This window comes from Pipistrellus hanaki, assembly GCF_964339955.1.
Source record: "Pipistrellus hanaki genome assembly, chromosome: 3".
Classification (NCBI taxonomy): domain Eukaryota; kingdom Metazoa; phylum Chordata; class Mammalia; order Chiroptera; family Vespertilionidae; genus Pipistrellus; species Pipistrellus hanaki.
Window position 1 is genome coordinate 120,628,701 of NC_140505.1, and position 13,785 is coordinate 120,642,485.

The following is a 13,785-nucleotide window of genomic DNA, read 5'->3' on the forward strand; positions in this document are numbered from 1 at the left end:
TTCCCTAGTGACTATGTTGAATATCTTTTTATATTAGTCACCCATATATCTTCCTTGATGACATGCCTGTTCAAACACATTACCCAATTTTTAATCAGGTTGTTTTCTTATTATTGACTTTGGAGAATTCTTTATGTGTTCTGGATATGAGACTTTTATCAGCTATGTGTTTTGCAATTATTTTCTCCCCGTCAATTTGTCTTTTGTTTTTCAAAGAGTTAGTCTCTACACCCCTTTTATTAAACTACCATTTTAGTCTATCCTTTATCAGTTTCTAAGCCCTTAGGTTAACAATCTGCACCAATTCCTAATGAGCAAATTATAACATAAGTTTTGGAATCTGATAGGGATAGAAGATATCCAACTTGAAAGACAACATATTTCTATATATGATTTATTTGAATACTATAACAATTAGGAATTCTCTTGGCTGAAATTACTAAAAAGTTGAACTTTAGTGACTTAAACATATAGGACTATTTTTCCTGGTTGCAAGTTGAGAGAAAGGCAGCTACTTGCCAGGATTCATTATATCCACACTTAGGACAAGAAGTAGAGAAGGGAAAAGAACAGAACTTGTATTAAGAGAGCAAAACTTTCACAGAAGTCTCTCCTCTACTTTCAGTTGAATTTTCATTGGACAGAACTGGGTCATGAGCCAGGCAATGCTCAACAGAGCAGTTTGGGTTAGGAGGGCCTACCTAGTGTCTTTCTCACAACAGCAATTTTAAAAATTTCTTTAATATATTTTTATTTATTTCAGAGAGGAAGGGAGAGGGAGAGAGAGACAGAAACATCAATGATGAGAGAGAACCATTAATCTGCTGCCTCCTGCATGCCCCCTACTGGGGACTGAGCATGCAACCCGGACATGTGACCTGACCAGGAATCGAATCAGTGACCTCTTGTTTCATGGGTCAATGCTCAACCACTGAATCACATCAGCCGGCCGATCAGTTCTTCTCATGAAGTGTGGATGAACTTCATGCCCTAGGAAATTTCTTTCCAAAAGATCAGTGCCAAATAATGTAGAAAACATTAAATAATAATGATAATAATTAAATAATAACAATAATAATTACCCCAATTATATTAATGTAAGGCTTAAACATAGATCTATTAGTCAGCATAACCTTTATTCTTTCTTCAGCATCATTCTGCATCCAGATTCTACTCCCTTCTTACTATTTCACCTTAAAAAAAATGGTAATTTGAGCCCATAGTTGGTTCGTTGCTCTACGTTACTAGTTTTAAAGACCTCTTACTATACTTGTCTTCGTTCTGAATACATTTTTGTCTATGAATTCTGAATGTGTCGAGAATAGTAGCATACCTACCAACACGCAAAGAAAAGATAGTTGTCCTGGTTTTGTGGAATATTGATTTGGAAAACTATTTTGAAAGTGTTACATAGATTCAAGAAGTACATTTTTATCACATATTTTACCGATAGAGCTATATATAATGGTAAAATATCTTTACCAGCAAAGTAATTTTTATAATATATAGAAGAAGAATAAATGTGAGTTTCTATATTTGGTAAATATGGATAGCCAAATATAAAACCTATGAATAAAAGTGATTGCCTCCTCTGCCCCAAACTCCATTCTCTACCCCCTAACTCTCTGCCCCCCACCCCACAAAAAAAAATAGGAGGGATTTTTGGCCCAAGGCATCAGGATAATTGATTCAGATCTATTTTACTTTGTGATAGGGAACTTTTGTACTGAAATGAAAATGTATCATATTGTCTGCAATGAAAGAATTACTATTCTTAATGTTCTTACACATTCTTTTATTATGTGAATATTTTAGGTGTATCAATATATGCATGAAACGATAACTGTTAATGGCTGTCCCGAATTCCGTGCCAGGGCCACAGCAAAGGTAAGGCTTGAGCAACTTTAAAAATATACTTAACCCCAGTGATCTAGTAATTGATTGTGCGCGTGTGTGTTTCAGGTATTCTCGTGTGTACACTGTAAGAGAATTTAGACATCAGTGGCAGCCCAGAGTCTAGAACCAGTACTACTTCCCAGGTAAAAATCCTAATGGAAAATTGAACGTTTCTGCTGCTTCTGTAGCTTAAGAAAGGAGAATGATTTCATTAAACTCACTAAATGTCCATTTGGCACAAGCAAATCTACTCACTCGTTGTATGAAATAATACCTGGTTTTCTAACACATTCCTCTGATCCAAAAGAACCTGCTCCCTATTCAGTGCAAGAAGATTTATTTGATCAAGTATGAAGATCTGACTTAAGTTAATCATTGAGAGAACTCACCTGATAACCAACGATGTAGGATTCGTCCATTTGTTCAGCTGGGCAGTGGGTAGCTGAAAGAATGTGATGCTGACCTAAAGGGAAGGCCTGTCACCTTTTGTGGTAGTCACCACATTTGCTCTGTAAAAACTTGAATCCAGATATTGCAGAGGCCCTACTAATGGAAATGTTATAGCAATAGAATCAGGAAATTATCTGGAAAATAAATCATTAGGAAATGGTAGTTAAAAACTAAAATCACTAATGCAGTTCTTAGTTTCAAATACAGGAATATTACAATGCATACACACTTGCTTTTTAAAAGCTTTTCTGTTTTTAATCGTGTGTAAGAAGAACTGGTAAAAAAAATTAGAATTTTTCATTTAAATTTTTTTGTGTTACATCACCTCTTATTTGATTTCCTTTTTGTAACTGAACACGATAGATTTGTCAGTGTGTTTGTTGTTTTTTTAACCCAAACAAAACGAGGATACTATTATCATTACATCATGCTTTGCTTGTACTGAAGTGGAACACACACAGAAAAAATGATCCCTCCATGGTTTAATTAAGGGGAAAGTGAATTATGTAATGTTTTACCATTCTCATTTCTTATTCATGTAGAACAGCAGGATAGCAGCATAATGTTGCAATAGCCAATATTTTCTGGTTGTTTCTGGGCTGTCTGCATTGCATCCATGTCAGCCATTAAATCTATGCATGACAACAAGGTTTGCATGAGCAAATGCATGAAGCTAAAAACAAGCCATTATTTCCATATCATTCACTATCTTTCACTAAATGCAGACAGTAGCATAATGCTGAATTGATGTGATAATGCTGTGTGTGGAAAAGAATGTACAGTAGTTGCAAATCAATATTTTTATAGTGTTGAGTGAATCACTTATAGTAGGCATCGAATCAACTATACTTAAGAAAGGTTAATGGAGGTGGAAAATAAGCAGGCAGAGAATCTTTTCTTGATAGGAACTACATCATTGCTCTAATTTTATTTCCACGAAGGGTTGGAACTAATGGTAAGTTGTTTCCTTCAACTTATTTTCAAAAATTAATAGTAATGAATTAAAAAATATGATAATATCCATATTAAATGATATTTTGTACAGCTAGGTATAATATCATAGACTTTTCATTGTGCCTACATTGCTACAATAGTTGAAATATTAATGTAAAATGTCAGGGGATAAAACCTGTGCCAGAGAAGAGGACCTCTCAAAATAATCCTATATAATAGAAGGCTAATATGCAAATCAACCGAACGGCAGAATGACCCGTTGCTATGACATGCACTGACCACCAGGGGGCAGATGCTCAATGCAAAGGCTCCCCCTGGTGGTCAGTGCATTCCCACAGCGGGAGCACTGCTCAGCCAGAAGCCAGGCTCAAAGTCAGTGAGTGGAGGTGGCAGGAGCCTCTCCCATACCCATGGCATTACTAAGAATGTCCAACTGATGGCTTAGGCCCTCCCCCCGAGGGCTCCTGGACTGCAAGAGCACACAGGCTGGGCTGAGGGACCCCACCCCCATGTGCATGCATTTTATGCACTGGGCCTCTAGTATGAAATATTGATGAGAAATAATAATCTGTTTGAATCTATTATTTCATTATAGCTTTTATTTTTTTAGATATCCCCACAAAAACACCAAATTTGCTAAGGCAGTCTTCCAATAGCAAAATTATAGATATATTTACCAGCTTTATACATTTAAGTGTTCCTCAGTGTAATGAATAAATATTTATGAAGATTTGTGTGCAAGCACCAGGTTAGACTAGTGTCATACAAAGAAGTGGAAGTCACAAACTCTGCCCTTCAGGTGCCCATAGTCACCATACATACATAATAATTATAGTATATGTGCCATATGTAGATAGCATATGGACCAATCCTTTTTGGAGTGCAAGAATAGGAGGTATTCCATATGAGGTAATTGGGAAAGATATTTCTGTACAAGGTAAATTATTATCATTATGGATAATGTCTAGAAAGCTGGAAATAGCTGAACTTGTCTTTACCAAGGGAAAGGAATCAAAAATGACATCTAAATGAAGAAAGCCCTCCGTTTTGTGCTTCACAGGAAAAAATGTTATGAAAATATGAGGAGTTGCCTGACCTACCCACTGCACAGTATAGGGTTAGCCTTCCTTCCTTCCTTCTACTACCAAATTACCATCTTGTCTTTCCAGGCAACAGTTGCAGCTTTTGCTGCTAGTGAAGGCCACTCCCACCCTCGGGTAGTCGAACTGCCAAAGACTGATGAAGGCCTTGGTTTTAACGTGATGGGAGGAAAGGAGCAAAATTCCCCCATTTATATCTCTCGCATCATTCCTGGAGGGGTGGCGGAAAGACACGGAGGCCTCAAAAGAGGAGACCAGCTGCTATCAGTGAATGGAGTGGTATGTTCATAACATAACCAGAAGTTTTCTCTTTAAGCACATTCTCTCTCCCTTTCTCCTCCTCTTCCTCTGCCCCCCCAGCACTTCTGTTACTGGAGTCAGTGTTGAAACCCTGGAACAAATCATAATCTTGTGTCCAAACAGCTTTCTAAGTATTGATGGATATTAAACTAGCAAAAATAGTGATTTTACAGGTTTTAAACATATTTTGTTTACCTTTTTTAAAAATAAATCTTTATCGTTCAGATTATTACAGTTACTCCTCTCCCCCCCCCCCCCCTAGCTCCCCTCTACATGATTCCCCACCTCACCCCATGCCCTTACCCCCTGCCACTGTCTTCATTCATAGGTGTATATTTTTGTCCAGGCTCTTTCCACACCCTCACACCCCCCCCCCCCACTCCCTTCCCTGAGAATTGTCAGTCCACTCCCTTTCTATGCCCCTCATTCTATTATATTCGCCTGTTTATTCTGTTCATCAGATTTTTTATTCACTTGATTTTTAGATTCACTTATTGATAGGTTTGTATTTGTTGCTCATCATTTTTATCTTTATATTTTTCTTCTTCCTCTTCTTAAAGAATACCCTTCAGCATTTCATAATAATACTGGTTTGGTGGTGTTGACCTCCTTTAACTTTTTCTTGTCTGTGAAGCTCTTTATCTGACCTTCAGTTCTGAATAATAGCTTTGCTGGGTAGAATAATCTTGGTTATAGGTTCTTTCTGTTCATCAATTTGTATATTTCTTGCCACTCCTTTCTGGACTGCATAGTTTCTGTTGAAAAATTAGCTGACAATTGTATGAGTACTCCCTTGTAGGTAACTAACCATTTTTCTTTTGCTGCTTATAAGATTTTCTCTTTGTCTTTTGCCCTTGGCATTTTCATTATGATGTGTGTTGGTGTGCTCCACTTTGGATTCCTTTTGTTTGGGGTTCTCTGCGCTTCCTGGTCTTGTACCATATTTTCTGGCGTATAAGATGACCCCCTAATTTTACAGTTAAAACATAGCTTTAGGCCTATATTCGCTGTGTAAAACTACCCCCCACTTCCGAGGCAACACCACTTCTTTTTTTAATAGACCGCCTCTCTGACTCTGGACAATCTGAGCAGGCTTTTTACTAGAACAGTGTAACACAGCGAATATAGGCCTAAACCCATGTCTTATACAGCGAATATAGGCCTAAACCCATGTTTTAACTGTAAAATTAGTGGGTCGTCTTATACGCAGGAAAAATATGGTAAGTCTATTTCTTTCACCAGGTAGGGGAAGTTTTCTGTCTTTATTTCTTTAAATAGGTTTTTAGTATCTTGCTCTCTCTTCTTCTGGCACCCCCATAATTCTCATGTCGGTATGCTTGAAGTTGTTCCAGAGGCTCCTTACACTATCTTCATATTTTCAGATCCTTTTTGCTTTTCTGGTTGGGTGCTTTTTGCTTCTTCATATTTCAAATCTTTCACTTGATTCTTGGGATCTTCTAGTCTGCTGTTGGATCTCTGTACATTATTCTTTATTTCAGTCAGTGTATGCTTAATTTCTTGTTGGTCCTTTTTCATATCCTTGCGGGTCTCACTAAATTTCTCAGAGGTTTCTAGAAGATTCTTAAGTAACCTTATAACCGTGGTTTTGAACTCTATCCAGTAGTTTGCTTTCCTCCATTTCTTTTATTTATGACCTGTTTCTTTGTCTCCACATTTTGGCTGCTTCCCTGACTTAATAGAGTGGCTTTGTATGCTAGGTGTCCTATAGGGCCCAGTAACCTGAGGTGGACACTCTTGGTGCAACCCTTTGTGGGCTGTGTGCATAGTCTTGTTGTAGTTAAACCTTTATTGTTGTTGATCTCACTGGGAGGAATTGACCTTCAGGACAATTGGCTGTGAGGTTCAGCTGTATCTACAATGGAAGAACTTCTGTGCTAGTGACACCTTATGGAGCAAGGCTTGCTTCAGTGGGGCACTGGTGCTCACTGAGTCTGCCCCTTGAGTGTGTCTCTTATGGATCTGAAGAGTTGTAATCTGGATGGCCTCACTATGACCACTGGGTACACTGACTCTTGGATGTCCAAGGAGGTGCCTGAGGCCACCTAGCAGGAGCTATAGAGATATCTACAGAATCCTTCTCTTTGTTTGGGGTTTGAAGGTGCCCAGATGAGGCCCAGCTTTGAAGCAATGCAAGCTGCTCTGAAGCCTTGGGCCTTCTTTTGGAAGCTCTGGGACTCTCTGACCCAGCTACAGTTTGTTAGGTAATTTAAATTGCAAAAGGCCAGTCCATTTATATGAAAAAGCCTCTGTGCACAGCTTGGGCAGGGTTGTAAATTGGGTGGGATGGGGTCTCAGGGAATCACCAGGGTGGAGCAAACAGTAATGGCTGACTGTCATCCCTGCCTGGAAGAGGTTCCATGTCTCTTGTGTCTCGCAGCACCATGCAGGAACAATGATTGCTGCAAGTACCTCTGAGAGAAAGCCTCTCTCTAGTCCCACCTGATGCCAGACAGTCCAGTTTCTCCCTGTATGAGTCTGGGTCCCCAGACTCGCCCGGAACTGGAGTTCAGAGCAATTAGGAGTTTGTGTCTCCCTCCTGATTGAAAAAGACAACAGCGTACTCAGTTGCCAGCCCTTTTCCTCCCGAGCATGCCTCCATACCTCTGCACTTCACTTCCACACCTCCGCACCTCCTCTGAGTCTCAGTGTGCTTTTCTCTTTCCTTCTAGTTGTAGAATTTTCATTCAGCCAACCTTTCCATGGTTCTGGATGATATCTGTTTTGTCTTTTAGTTGTAGTTTTGAAGTGGTTATGCAAGGTAGCAAGTTCAGGTGTTTACCTATGCTGCCATCTTGGTTTCTCCTGATTTTACAGTTTTTATGTCTCATTTCATTTTGTTCAGATGTGATGTATATGAACTACTTGGAAAATCATCCCAACTCGTAGAATTTCTCCCATATATACTTTAAATGAATTAATAAAGAACATAATAGTTTCTCTTTATTCAATTTACTATAAGCAAATACATTTTAAAAATAAAGATAAAACTCTTCACCCTAAATTTTTAATTTTAATTAAAGAGGAAGGATAATTTTCATATACATAATAATATATATGGAAAAAGGTAATGCACAGGTAATTCTTTAAGTCAAGTTTGCAACAATAGTATAATAAAAATATGCCAGCCTCTGAATATTTGATTATATTATCTATTTTATATATATATATATATATATATATATATATATATATATATATATATATTTTTTTTTTTTTTACATGAAATTAGAGTAAACTAAAGTAAGTAACATTTTAAAATAAAAGAAGTAGAAACATACTTTTTTATTTTTTTTATTTTGGATACCATTACTTCCAAGTAATAATGAGTTGCCAAAAATAGCTTACTCTAAAATGAATAATTTTATCCCCATAACTTTTACCTACATCAAAAATAAATAAACTAAAAATACACATTTCAGAAGCATAAATAGGAACATGTCAATGATTATTTTTCTATTAATCTAAGATCTTTTTATTAAGAACTTAAGATTTTAATAAATAAAATCAATTTGTGAGCTTTTCTGTGGACACATGATTTCTGCTTAGACTATCTAAAATAAAATTCATTTTAAAATGTAATATTTTATTGATAACTAAGAAGGAAATTATTCTGTATTTATATCTTGTGTTTTATTTCTTTTTTTATTTTTAGTCTGACTAGTAGTTTTATAGAATCCAAAACCATTCAACTCTGCTGGTTTCTGATGTGCTTCAAATCATCAGCCCATGGATATTATATATCATTTCAGCATTTGAATTCTAAAATTATCATTTCATTTACTTTTCTCTATGTAGCAATACTTTGAGATGAGCTTTTTATTGACTTTTAGATAACTGTGACTTTTTCAAAACCTGTTTCAACTGATAATTTCAGAGTCAAACTCTAGTAGACTACTCAAGAGCTTGGTCATGTAATTACATCACAAAGTAATTAATCTGTGCCTCAGAGTATGAATTCATAATTTCTCTGAGTATATCGGGTAGATAAAAAGAAAGTATGGGTTTTAAAACATGAATAGTACAAAAAAGAAACAAAAAATATTTTAATAGTAATTGAAATTATATAAAGCAACAATAAATACATATGAAATCACTTTAATAGGTACTTGACTTCTAACTATCTGTCAAGGTGAGCTAAAAAGTCTTTATTTAGCCCATACACTTGCAGGGAACACACCTGTAAGCTTTTAATAATTACTCATTCATTCCTGGCAATGACCAGGTGGGAGTGGGAGTGGTGGGTGAGGAGATTAGAGGAATGAAATCAGACACATAAGATTCTGCCACCCAGTACCTATATGATTATGGATTAATGTCCCCTAAACTTGAATTTCCTAATATCGATAAGGGGAGTAGTGACTCGAAGGGTGCTGATGAAGATTAAAATAAGACAAAATATCTGTTGAGAAGTGTCCAGTGATCATTTGTTCACACACATCTTTGATAGAAAAGGGTGGTTACCAATGCAGGTTGAAGAATGTTAGCAATTCTCCTATTATCATACTAATGCTACTTATGTTAAAAGTAAGCCTTAAACCAACTTTTGCTAAACTTACAGGCATATTTTAGCAAACATTTATTAGCAAAAAAAAAAAAGCCTAATAGATTCATGCAACCTCTTCAATAAGTTTGGTGAAATCATAGGAAGGTTTATGCCACTAATTTTGCCAATGAGATCGCACTTCTGCCATATTTTTGCTAATAAGCAAAACATTATTTGTTCATTGAAATAGATATAACAAATGCTTTTATAGAAGCCATCCTCTAAAGTGTTTGCCTTTCTGATATAATGCCATCTGACCGCCTTGGATTGGTTAAAAAAGCTTCTAAATTTGGTGTTTAAGATATTGCACATCCATATAATTAAGCCATACATTATAAATGACCTATTTTAAAATATTTACAAGTAACTTATATACATTTTAATAGTGGCTAATATTTATCAAATGTTCATCAAGAGCTGGTTTTCCTTCTGTCAATGAGAAACTGCACGGCCCAGTGGTTTCCCACAGTCACACAAAGAGTGGTTAATCCAAGGCAAAGTTCCGTATAGTGTGCTTGATAATGAGTCACTAATTTCACCAATGAGAACGCACTTCTGCCATATTTTTGCTAATAACACCAATCCAGAAGTCTTTTTAATATAATTCCAGTCAAACGGAAATATTTAATTAAAAAAATTTACTCTGTATTGAAAGGGCCAAAAAAGAAAAAGAGAGAAAATATTAGCAAATGATCAAATTATTACTATGTACACTTAAAGAACCATTTGGGGAAATTAATATGGAACATTTTCAGAACATGCCATTCTAAACTGAGAGCACATTCTGGAACAGCATGATTTGTAGGGCTGACAACCACTCAGGACTCTAGGGGAAATTTCCTAGTGCCCTACTTAGAAAGTAAAGAAATTATTCCACAGATCTTTAAACATCTGAAAAGATAAAGCATCTTAGAAGTCCAAAAGAAGGAAACTCATACCAGCTCAGCTTTCATTAGAAGAATTTTTATTTTTACTATCCCTGAGCTCCAAAAGAAATTTCCTATGAGATTTTTACTAATGATACATTGAATCATCTAATGCATTTTTATAGAAAATACAGAGGCCTTTTGTGTATGGCTGCTGCTAAAGTCAACTCTCGGTAAAAACTTAGAGCTGAATTCTCAATAAAAATTTAATATTAACAGGAAGTAAAAATGTTGTAGATAGAATTTATAGCTATTTAATGATCTCCTGTTCACCCTTTTATGCCCAAGTGTTTCATCAGCAATTTTGAGAAAAGACTAAAGGATTTTTTATAAAGGCAACAGCTGAGGTGGAGCCAGTAGATAAATTTAGTGAGAGTCCAGATATAAAAAAAAAAATCTCAATAGCATGTCACAATAGGCCTAAATGACTAAGAATCTACATGAAGTCCTGCTCCTACACCCAGAAAACTAGCTACCTGTGTGCAGAATTAAGGAGAAATGGCTAAACATCATAACCTGGAAAAAAAGACGAAATGTCTGGGGGATTTCCATTGCTTTTAAGAAAAATATGAGGCAAATTGGGAAAAACAAAAACATGTTAATGTGATTGTAGGGGCCATGACTACAAATATTGTACACAGATATGCCATATTAGTCCAGTTCTTGAATATGCTGTTCAGCTCATAGCTCATTGGGCTGCCCAATCCTGATTCCATCCTTATGAAGAACAATAAGCTAGTTCAGAAATTGGCAGTCCTGCACAATGAACAAGTTAAAGAAGGACTTGAGCTTTTAGGATAGAGAAGAAAACATTAAGGGAATGATGTCTGTCTTCAGTCTTACTGCACTGTGTGAGGCACCAGATGGCAGAGCCAAGACCAGTGGATAAGTCACAAGGAAGGCAGATTTCAGCTTATTAGAACAGAGCTTTTAAACACTTAGAACTCTATAAACAGAGAAAGACTGAAGTCATGAAATAGTATGTGTCCCTCATTTGATGTACTAATCAGAGATTAGATGGCCACTGGCAAGAATATTTCAAAATTTCTGCACTGTGTAGAGCTAGAACAGGCGGCCCAAAGTCCATTCTAACCCTGTGACTCTGATTCTGTGTCTGCAGATGAGATTTTTGTCTATACTGCCATATAATCCTACACATACATACACATTCACACATCTCCTTATACAGGTAAGCAGGCTCCACCTAGTCTCTATGCACACAACTGAGACATTTTTCCTGAACAGAAAATAGAAAATGTAAATGTACTACAATATAATACCTATTATATTTTTATTTACTTAATATTTTAAAGGGAGAACGTCTAAAAGAATCAACCTGCATATGATATCCTACTGGCACTGAGGGGAAAAAAGGCAGGTGGGAAGCAGGAAGCAAAGGACAAAAAGATAAAATAAAATTGCAAGAACTTTAAAAATATGTCATAGAGAAAGGAGGCCTTCATTAGCATCTGAAATCCAAGCATACTTTTAGAGCATCATTGGTAAGAAAATTGTAGTCAAATCCACCCAGCTCTTTAGTTAATCCTAAATAAAGCCATCGATACAGTGTATGCACAGTGCTAATTGATTTTTAAGCATAACAGATGAATGAGCAAAAATTTAGGGGTGGAACAGAATAAATTGTTTTCCTGGAATCTTGCCTTTTTCCATTTTATAAATATCTATGCCAAGTTAAGAGTGAGTACTCACAGCTCAAATTATTTATGCAGGAAGACTGTCAGGTGTGGAATGAGGATGGAAAAAAAAAATTAGAACTCTGGATTTGAAGCTACAGCACATCAAGAGGAAATGTATATTAAAATCTTATTTCTCTGTTATCTAAACAAAGATAAAACACAAATAAAAATATTTTTAAATTGCTCTGAAAAACTAAGATTTCTGTGAGAACGTAAGCTCCATTTTAAAATGCCTGCCCCATTGTCAGCAGTAATTTTTTTGTTTATTGCCTTGTCTTTAGTCTTAGAACAGTCCCTGAAATGCAGTGGAAGCACCATATGCATTTAAAAAAAAAAACCTCAAGGCACCACTGTAAGCACTTTACATAATGACTTTATGATTTCCCCATAATTATCTTTTGTAGTAGGTGCTATTATTAGCGCTCTCATTTTACAGATGAGGAAACTGAGGAAGAGAGAGACCAAGTAACTTGTCACACAGCTTCTGAATGACAGCTGGGAATTCTAACCCAGGCATCTGGCCTTATTCATGATAATTGAAGGGTAAATAAGCATCTTAGTCATTGCTCAATTAGTATTTTCATATATGGTATAGGAAAGATCAAGGTGTCTTCATCTTTATGGGTTTACATCAGAGCATTTTTTTGGCGGGGAGAGGGTCTATTGCTTTTCTCAATTCACCTAAGACCTTTAAAAAATCGACAACTTAAAAATAGTCACATCTTAAGAGAAGGAGATTACTTGAATTCAAATGGCTCAGAATACGGAAAGGGCATGGAGATTTGAACTGTCCCATACCTGCCTAACTCATCACTCCACTTTGTGGCCTGAACAGCCTGTGTAGCGCTGATGCACACTCACTCTGCACATCCCCTTGACTTAGAGGGGATCACAGGCAGACAGAAAGAGGGGGAGGCAGAGCCTCAGCCTGGGCTGCCCCACCTCAGTTCTAGGCTAAGGCCTCAAGTAAAGCAATTCTCACATCCTCTCTCTGCCTAGCAGTCACTTACAGATTCTTTACCTTTTTTGGCTCTGAGTGGGAGATTTTGGGGTTATAATTAAATAGAAGCGGAGACTGGAATTTCAGGTAAATGTTGAACATTTTTGTTCATTGAATGGCAACATGTGATACTCCATTCACAATTGTGAAGGAGCCAAGACAAGTACAATTAGGTTGTTTTATTTCATTCACCTTTGGAATGGCACAAACAAGGCAGGGCCATCCAGTATATTTTGCAACACTAAGCAGGTGGCATTGAGTCCCCTTCATTCCGAGTTGGCTCATGACAAGAGTCCTTTTCATTTAGAAAGTGGAACAGGGAGGTATTGTGCTATCCTAAAAGAACAAGTAACAAGAGCTCACCAGCCAAAAGTGCTACATTCTCACCCTGCCCTGTGATTTCAGCAGCCGGAATGAGCACCAGGTATATGACTTCTCAGATTAGCTCTCAGACACTGTTAGACCAACTTGAGCTTTGAGCAATACCCTGAGATTGTGTTGATAAAATTGATTGAAAATGTATCAGTGGAAGAACACACTCACATCTAGCCAGTGTAAAAGCATACATCTCCAGGTGCTAGAGAGCATTCCCACACATGGGGTCAGACTGACCTAAATCTCCATTTAGATGGCTGATAGTAGATAGTTGACTACTCAATTTAGTTGCTGGTACAGTCTTTTTCATAGTTAATGCCATCATTTTCTTACCATTTGTTGTTTGTGTTTTCCTCACGTACTATTTTCACAATGTTTTTTGTTCATTCAACAATTATTTGTAGAGTAGTTATTTTGTGATAGCTGAGCTAAGCCCTGGACATATATGGTAAACAAAGCAGAAAAAGTTACAATTCTCTTGGAACTTTCTGCCTGGTAGAAGGAAAGAAAATGATGATGATAA

General features: G+C 36.7%; 1 protein-coding gene across 2 annotated transcripts in view; it reads left to right on the forward strand.

The window, feature by feature from the left end:
• The window catches only part of LIN7A (lin-7 homolog A, crumbs cell polarity complex component), a 145,987-nt gene that overhangs the window by 95,094 nt on the left and 37,108 nt on the right, over positions 1-13,785 (forward strand). The window contains exons 2-4 of one of the 2 annotated variants that reach the window (XM_084876270.1): positions 1,816-1,887; positions 1,963-2,039; positions 4,470-4,679. In XM_084876270.1, coding sequence (XP_084732396.1) covers positions 4,563-4,679 — 117 coding nt within the window. In that variant the 5' untranslated portion in view covers positions 1,816-1,887; positions 1,963-2,039; positions 4,470-4,562. The remainder of the gene's footprint in view (positions 1-1,815; positions 1,888-1,962; positions 2,040-4,469; positions 4,680-13,785) is intronic. The other variant, XM_084876269.1, reaches the window with a different exon arrangement.